Source organism: Clinocottus analis, unplaced genomic scaffold (assembly GCF_023055335.1).
Source record: "Clinocottus analis isolate CAN_PGR_092001 unplaced genomic scaffold, fCliAna1.0.p SCAF_15, whole genome shotgun sequence".
Taxonomy (NCBI): domain Eukaryota; kingdom Metazoa; phylum Chordata; class Actinopteri; order Perciformes; family Cottidae; genus Clinocottus; species Clinocottus analis.
Genome location: NW_027175876.1, coordinates 1,323,671 through 1,331,756, shown reverse-complemented (window position 1 = coordinate 1,331,756; position 8,086 = coordinate 1,323,671). Strand labels below are relative to the sequence as shown.

General features: G+C 50.7%; 1 protein-coding gene across 3 annotated transcripts; it reads left to right on the top strand.

Moving 5' to 3' along the window:
* The first annotated feature begins 1,737 nt into the window (after window positions 1-1,737).
* On the top strand, window positions 1,738-6,934 carry bmp2b (bone morphogenetic protein 2b). 3 transcript variants are annotated; one of them, XM_068576858.1, is made up of 3 exons: window positions 1,738-2,092; window positions 5,796-5,939; window positions 6,018-6,934. In XM_068576858.1, exons 1-3 carry the CDS (start codon window positions 1,738-1,740, stop codon window positions 6,758-6,760), a joined length of 1,242 nt encoding a protein of 413 aa, XP_068432959.1. In that variant the 3' UTR covers window positions 6,761-6,934. The 3 variants fall into 3 exon arrangements, with proteins under 3 accessions (XP_068432959.1, XP_068432958.1, XP_068432960.1); XM_068576859.1 differs by having other exon boundaries at window positions 1,762-2,092; window positions 5,796-5,921; window positions 5,997-6,934; XM_068576857.1 differs by having other exon boundaries at window positions 5,796-6,934.
* The last annotated feature ends 1,152 nt before the right edge of the window (window positions 6,935-8,086 follow it).

Sequence of the window (8,086 nt, the reverse complement as noted above, 5' to 3'; positions counted from 1 at the left end):
TGCGTTTTATTAGACGAGAAAAAAAGGTTCGAAGCCTTTTGCTTTTTTCTTCTTCTTCTTCTTCTTCTTTTATGGTGGATAAATGATTGACAGCCCTCGGTGACATCACTGCACGACAAAAAGAGTCGTTGGGGAGGGAGAGAGGGAGAGAGAGGGAGAGAGAGAGAGAGAGAGAGAGAGAGAGAGAGAGAGAGAGAGAGAGAGAGAGAGAGAGAGAGAGAGAGAGAGAGGGCACCAATCAATGCAAACCACTACGCTGTGGCGCACAGAGACGCGACGCGCTCCCAGACTCGAGGCAACAAGGTCCAAGGAGCGACACTTTGAGTGCGCTTATCTCCTCCGAGCTGCGCTCTACTTTTTGTCTCCGCGAAGTCGTTTTTTTGTTTGTTGTTGTTGTTGAAGATGTTCAACCAAGCTGCGTTATACTTAGCTCGGTCCTGCCTGCGCGAGCCCGCTTCCTCGTAGACTTTAAGATATTTTTTGTTCCCTTCCTCTTCTTCTTCTTCCTCCTCCTTCCCCCGCGCTGACCTAAAAGACCTAACCCCGACTTTTCTGCAGCTGCTGGTGAGAATATGTGCGAGAGGCGGTCGGCGGAGGGCATGGGCTGTCTTCGGTCCCTCAAGGAGAAGAAGAAGCAGCAGCGTGGATTAAACACGAATTAATGTGGAATTTATCGGAGCACCCAAGGTGGAACGACGACCGGACACAGCGCTTCCTCGTCAGGTAAAAAAAAGAGACTCCGCATCCAGTTTGGGGGAAAACTTCTACACTCCAAATGATAACAATGTCAGCAAAGTATGAACGAGGAAACGTTGACTTTACAGATATAAATCAACAGTTCTGGCTCCGCTTCGTGCTGACAGGGTGTGCGTAAAAGTTCAAACGTTCCCATTTGCAACCTTAAGAAGGGAAACTAGACTAAAAGAGAATAAAAAAAAGTGTTTAAGTAGTTTTATTTGGAGCGTTGTGCCACTCAGATGACATGTACTTCTTGGTAGGGTTTGTGTGTGTGCGTGTGTGTGTGTATCTTGTCCCGGGCTACATCTGGCTCTGGTGTACACACACGCACGTCAGATCTAACACCTGCGAGCCTCTTGAAGTGACTCCAGCCCTGATGATTACACACGACCCGCAAAGCCTCCGCAGAATAAGCCGCTTGTTGCGCCGTCTCGCTGCCGCGCATCCCCACTCCTCCACTCCTTCTTTCATGCCTCCTGTGATCTTTCTCTTTTCATATCACTTCCCTCAAAACCTGCTTTCCTATCTCTGCTAATTGGAGACTTTATGTCTGCGGTGTGTGTGTGTGTGTGTGTGTGTGTGTGTGTGTGTGTGTGTGTGTGTGTGTCCCCTCCTCCCCTCTTTGCGACTTTCTTTGATTTGTCATCCCCTCCCCAAAAAAACCCTTTTGTGTTGTTCCCCTCTTTCATAACTCCTTCACCTTGATATACTCCTGTGTTCCTGCTCATGTTGAGATCAATCTTCTGCTCCAGTTAGACGCGCAAAACTGCCGCAGGGGCTTCTTTCTTTTTGTGTGTGTTTGTTCTACTTCAAAGTGAGGAGCTGTCTTCCCTTTTTAACCTGCTCTCCTTCAATCATTCCTACTGTATGGCGGTGGGGAGGAGGAGGGGGAGCGCAGCGGTGGGGCCCCTGCTGTGTCCGCCTCATGTCAATACCTCAGCGCCAGAGTATTGACCCCCAACCCCTCCTTAAACTTTCATCCACAGGGACTGACTGATCATGGTCGCCGTGGTCCGCTCTTTCATGGTACTGCTGCTCGCTCAGGTGTTGCTGGAAGGCGCGACGGGACTCATCCCCGAGGTCGGCAAGAGGAAGTACAGCGAGTCCGGGAGGCAGAGCCCCGAGCGCTCCGAGAGCTTCCTGCACGAGTTCGAGCTGCGGCTCCTCACCATGTTCGGACTGAGGCGCCGGCCGACGCCGAGCAAGCACGCCGTGGTGCCGCAGTACATGGTGGACCTCTACCGCATGCACTCGGCCAACGGGGACCACAGCGCCAAGCGGCCCAAGAGCATGGGGAGGCACGCGGAGAGAGCCGCCAGCAAGGCCAACACGATTAGAAGCTTTCACCACGAAGGTACGTATTAGTGACATACCTGTGTACCTGTCTCTCTCAGACGGCTCCCCCGGGACCCTGTATTTAAAACATGACTCAGTGCGTCAGGGGCTGAACTTCATCTCCACGGAGCGTTAGTCATCTGCAGGTGACACGCGTCCGCGCTATGTGGGACTTCTTTAATACGTTTTTTTTTGTTTTTTTTTGGAGGGTTGCTTAAACGCCGCTGGCACGATTTTTACCAACGAGCATCTCAATGAAACGATCTCTCATATATGTGATGCAACCTTCACCCAAACACCCCCCCCCCCCCCCCTCTTCCTCCTTCCTCCCTCAACCTCACCCACCTTCTGGCGCAGCTGTCACGGGCTTGAACAACATGAAGGGGGCGGTGGCGTGGTGCGGTGTGGCGTGGTGTCCCTGGGGTAATTTGTTTCTTAATAATTGATGGTGTTTGCGTGGGCTCTGAAAACAGTTTTTCCAGACACGCACCACGGGAGCGGGATAAAAGGGCGGTGTGTGTGTGAGTGTGTGTGTGTGTGTGTGTGTATGTGTGTGTGTGTATGTGTGTGTGTGCAGGTGATAGTCATCCCCCTCTGTGTTACTGCCATGAAACAACAAGACGTGACATTATGCCGACACGCGCCATGACAAAGTCATCGTGTCAGACTGAGTCATTTCTAACAGGACTTACACGAGTCCTTGTTAAAAAAAAAAGAAGAAGAAAAGGGGTGGGTTGCGCGCCTTTTACTCTTTCCATATCACCGATGTCTCCGCGCCGTGCGCCATTACGCACGTTCCAACAACACCATGATGGCTCACTTGGTTCATATGCTGCGTAAATACGCGCTGATTGTTGAATTCAGTGTTTCAATTCCTTTGATTTGCTTACAAGTTAACATTAATAAAGCAGCAAGTCCATCTATCTATCTATCTATCTATCTATCTATCTATCTATCTATCTATCTATCTATCTATCTATCTATCCATCTATCCATCTATCTCCATGCTGCTCGGATGAATGAGGCTCACACACGTGGATACAGTGCGTTATTTCACCAGCTGGACACTACAGTGTTTACACAATGCCACTGGGCTATTTTAAGCCGCCTAAAATAATCTTAACAGGTGAAATTGAAACAAGACTAAGGCTTTATTAATATATAAAACTGGGCGGCAGAGCGGCGCACCTGGTCATAATATCAAGAAGATTTATGTATGATGTTTACAAAAAACATAGCAACTCTGTATCTACCATTCAATTTCCAAATGTTCCTATATTCCCTTTTTTTTTTTTTACAACGCACACGTTACCGCGTCCATAGGGGCTCCACAGAGTCCTCATACAGAGTCCTGAGTGTTTGAGTGGGGAAGTTTCCATCGGGTGGTGAGTCAGAGGGGTGGCTGAGTGGCTGCTTGGGTGCTCTCCAGAGGCCCGGTGCAATGACACCCAGTGGCTACACTGACACACTACAAACAAGCACGACTTGGGCTTGAGTGACTGCTCCCCGTGCCCACTGCTGGAAACCTCTGCGCCGTGGCCAGCACACACACACACACACACACACACCTCGACACCGCCGGGCCATTACCCATGTGTCCGGGCTGTGTTTACGCAGCGCTCCGCCGGCTCTTTCATCCTATTGCTAACCGCTAAGTCGCTAAGTCAGAGGTCGCTAAGTCTTCCCACGCCGAGAGAGACGCAGCGAACGGCTCCCATCGACCACCAAATCTACCGTCTGATATTAAAGTCGCTCGGGGTAATTAGTTTCATTCGTGCCAAATAGAACATTTCCACCGTGGCGCAGCAGGAAACGGCGGCCTGGAGAGACAAGCCCGTGATGGACGACCCCGGCGTTAGCCTTTATCTTTTTGTTTTGGCGCGCGGCGCGAAAAGAAATTAGGAATGTTGATACACTCATATCTGCGGTTCACACGTTTCCCCCGACAAGCCTCGACTTGTTCACACAGAAGAGAGAGAGAGAGAGAGAGACACAAACGGGAGAGAGAGAGAGAGTGACAGACAGGGAGGCGGGACAGAAAAGAGGATTTGGCGGCCGGGAGAACAGAGGGAGAAGGGGATTTGGGAGCTGAGGAAGGGAAAGAAAGAGAGGGATTGGGGACAGGGGAGAGGGAAGGAGAGACAGGGGGCTTTCCCACATCAAGTGAGGAGCGATCGGCCCTAATTGAGGTCTTTGTACCTCTGGAGGGAGGTTTAGGAACGAGACGCTGGAATTTCCTAAATGGCTCCTTTTGAAAAACGGCAGCGAGTTCAAAGTTTGCGTTTGTTTCACCACACCAAACAGATCCAAACGCGTGTCTATACATCGTGTGTGAACTGAGAGACGCGCACGTTCAAAGAAAATTGCCGCTTCAACTTCTGTCGTTTATAGGACGATGTATTGAAGGGGGAAGGCCTCGCACTTTGAGACGGGCTTGGATCTGTGAGCGTTAATGGAGTTAACAAAGTCAGCTTTCCACTTGTGGAGAACAGATTCTCTCCATAATTGAGATATTAATAGCGTCCTACGTCTTCTCATGGGATTATTAACTCTCCCGTTGCAGCAGTGATACTCCTGAGCCGGCCTGTCGATGCAACAGTTGCTTATTTATGTCACGTCTTTATGTTCACGTCTTTTGTTTCTCCACTGATTGTGAGAAGTGTGCTGAAGCCAACTCGAGGGGGCAAACGGGCCAGTCGAAGAGGCAGAATGATCATTTTTTAAGGTCATCGCAACGGTTCTCAAACTTTTTCTGTCACGCTCCACTTTGGAGGAAGCAAAATGTTCGGTTCCCACGTCCCCAACAACATTGGAACAAGATGGTCCAACTCTTTGAGACTCCTGCATCCGTGCTTTTTTAATTAATAGATTAAAGAAAATTGAAGTCCCTTTCAAATCAAGTAATCTGATAAAAACTAATAACATATGCAATCACTTTGCTAAGACAATGCAAATAAAGTTATACATGTGCAAAAAATAACTCATATCTGGCAAAAAAGATGACCAAGCAAGCCGGTTGCATCCCTGTTTTCTGCCCATAGTTTCATGTTGAAGTGTCCTTGAGCAAGGCACTGAAGCCCCAGAGCTTCACAGCAGCACAAAGCTCCTTCATTACTAAGGATTATGGGTAAAATACAGAGAATAATTCCCCCACAGTGGGATTAATAGAGGATTCCTGTAATACCTCCGCGCCCCACTAGAGGGTCGCGCCCCTCAGTTTGAGCACCATTGGGTTATCGAAGCGCCGCTCGGTACATTTTTAGCGTGATGACAGGATGACATCACCGCGAGAATATTACACGTGCAAAGTGCCAACGTGTGTGTGTGTGTGTGTGTGTGTGTGTGTGTGTGTGTGTTCATGCCTGCAGTGTGACAGTATGGCCCACACTCACTCGGTGTAAACCACGTGGCAGCTTGGCCGGCTGCGCAGAAAGAAGGCTGCAAGTTGTGTGCGAGACGAGACCATGTGTGTGTGTGTGTGTGTGTGTGTGTGTGTGTGTGTGTGTGTGTGTGTGTGTGTGTGTGAGAGAGAGAAAGCCGTCCTCGGCCAATATTTCCCCGCTCACAGATGAACCGCAAAGCCACCTCGGCTTTAATCATAGATGTTGTTTCTCGTTCTCGCGCCGCACGCTCTTGTGTTTCACCCTTTTTGGCATGAGCTTCACACGTCTCCTCTTACGCTTGTGCTTGTCTCTGTGCCATCATCTCCTCCTCCTCTGCAGAGTCCATGGAGGCCCTGTCCAGGCTGAAAGGTAAAACGACCCAGCAGTTCTACTTCAACCTCACTTCCATCCCGGACGAGGAGTTCATCACGTCGGCGGAGCTCCGCGTCTACAGGGACCAGGTCATGGGAGCGGCGCCGTCCAACAACAGCAGCAGCAGCAGCTCCGGGAACGCCAGCGACGCCGGCGGCGGCGCCCTGGCCGGCGGCGGCGCCCTGGCCGGCGGCTCCCACCGCATCAACATTTACGAGATATTCGAAGCGCCCTCCGCTCAGGGGAGGGAGCCCCTGGCACGTCTGCTGGACACCCGGCTGGTGCGGGACTCTTTGAGCCGCTGGGAGAGCTTCGACGTCAGCCCCGCCGTGTCCCAGTGGACCTCGGGGCGAGGGCGCAACCACGGCTTCATGGTGGAGGTGCATCACCCGGAGGAAGGGGAGGCGGAGGAGGACGGGGAGCGCGCCCAGAGGCGTAGCGCGCACGTGAGGGTGAGCCGGTCCCTGCACCGGGGGGACGGCGGGGGCGGGGCCTCGTGGCCCCAGGCCCGGCCCCTGCTGGTGACGTACGGCCACGACGGCCGCGGGGACTCGGTGCTGCACACGCGGGAAAAGCGTCAGGCGGCGCTCCGCAAGCAGCGCCGGAAGCACCAGCACAAGGCCAGCTGCAAGAGGCACGCCCTGTACGTGGACTTCAGCGACGTCGGGTGGAACGAGTGGATAGTGGCGCCGCCGGGGTACCACGCCTTTTATTGCCAGGGGGAGTGTCCGTTCCCGCTGGCGGACCACCTGAATTCCACCAATCACGCCATCGTGCAGACGCTGGTGAACTCGGTGAACTCGAACATCCCCAGAGCGTGCTGCGTGCCCACCGACCTCAGCCCCATCTCCCTGCTCTACCTGGACGAGTACGAGAAGGTCATCCTGAAAAACTACCAGGACATGGTGGTGGAGGGGTGTGGCTGCCGGTGAGGAGAGAGAGAGAGACAGCGGGGGCGAGAGAGACTGACATCAGAGGTCATTATGGACACCCGGTTTCCCAATGAAGACGTTTATTTATATGAAAGACAAAAACAGAGCTATTGTGGAAGAAGAAGAAGAAAAAGAAGAAAAGCTATATATGAATATATTTATGTCTACGTAAAAAGTTGGGAAAAATAAATATTTTAATCAGAGGAATATTCCTTCACTGGTTTTGAAAATGTATTTCCGATGTGTACATTTCCGAAATGGGTGCAATACCACATGAAGTACAATGCTCAGATTTCTATTTTGTATTTATTTCCTATTATAACCACTTTATTTTGTAAATAAATTATGTGTATTTATCGTGAAAAAAAAAACAAAAAAAAAACGTGGTCGCTCCAATTTTCAACCCAGAGAGAGAAAAAGCTACGCGGCGAGCTAGCGAGCTAACGTATCCGCGTCGGGGTGGAGGTAGGAGGGGGGGGGGGGTGTTGGCGATGTGTGTGGCTGACACGAATAACACAAGTTTCCAAATTCTGACAGAAATTAGCTGCACAAACACAGCGGCGTGACGAGGAGCTAACACCGCGCTGATTGCTAACTAAGCATCGGGCTCTTTTGGTGAATGTAATAGGAAACCAACAACAACAGAGGCGTATAGATGGGATGGGTGGAGGAAGGGTGGAGGGGGTTGGTGGTGCCCGGTTGGTGTAATGAACTGCGGTGGAGGTGCAGGGGTCACCGGTCGGGAGTGACAAGTTACAAGCCCCGCGATATGTGATAGACTCCCTCGGGAGGATTACAACAACACCAGAGCATGTTTTCATCACATGTCACTGCAAAAGATCCCTGGGAAGGGTTTTTTTTCGACGTCGTATGTGTTTTTTTTTCCTGGTTTGAACTAATATTAACGTAGAGGAAGAAGAAGAAGGGGGGGAAGGTAATCTGTAGAGGCTTCTGAGGAAGGCCCGACAAAAGCAAAGTTTATTTATCGGACGATTTTAAGACGGGGAAAAGCTGTGTGAGACACACCGAGAAAAAAGATTCCTCTTGGCACTTTAATTAATAAACATTAACACACGCACACACACACACCTGTCCACATAATGCACATGCTCAGACAGATTCGTCGGCGGCCTTTCTTCGTCGTCTCTGACTCATAAAGGCTCTCTGATGTGGTTCCACACTGTCAATAATGGAAAGAAACGTTATATAAAAAAAGAAGAAAAAATCAGGTGGCATGTTTGAGAAAAAGTACTGAAAAGATAAAGAAGTGCAACACAAACAACACCAGACGCTGAAACGCCGACAAAACTAGCACATGTTGCAGGA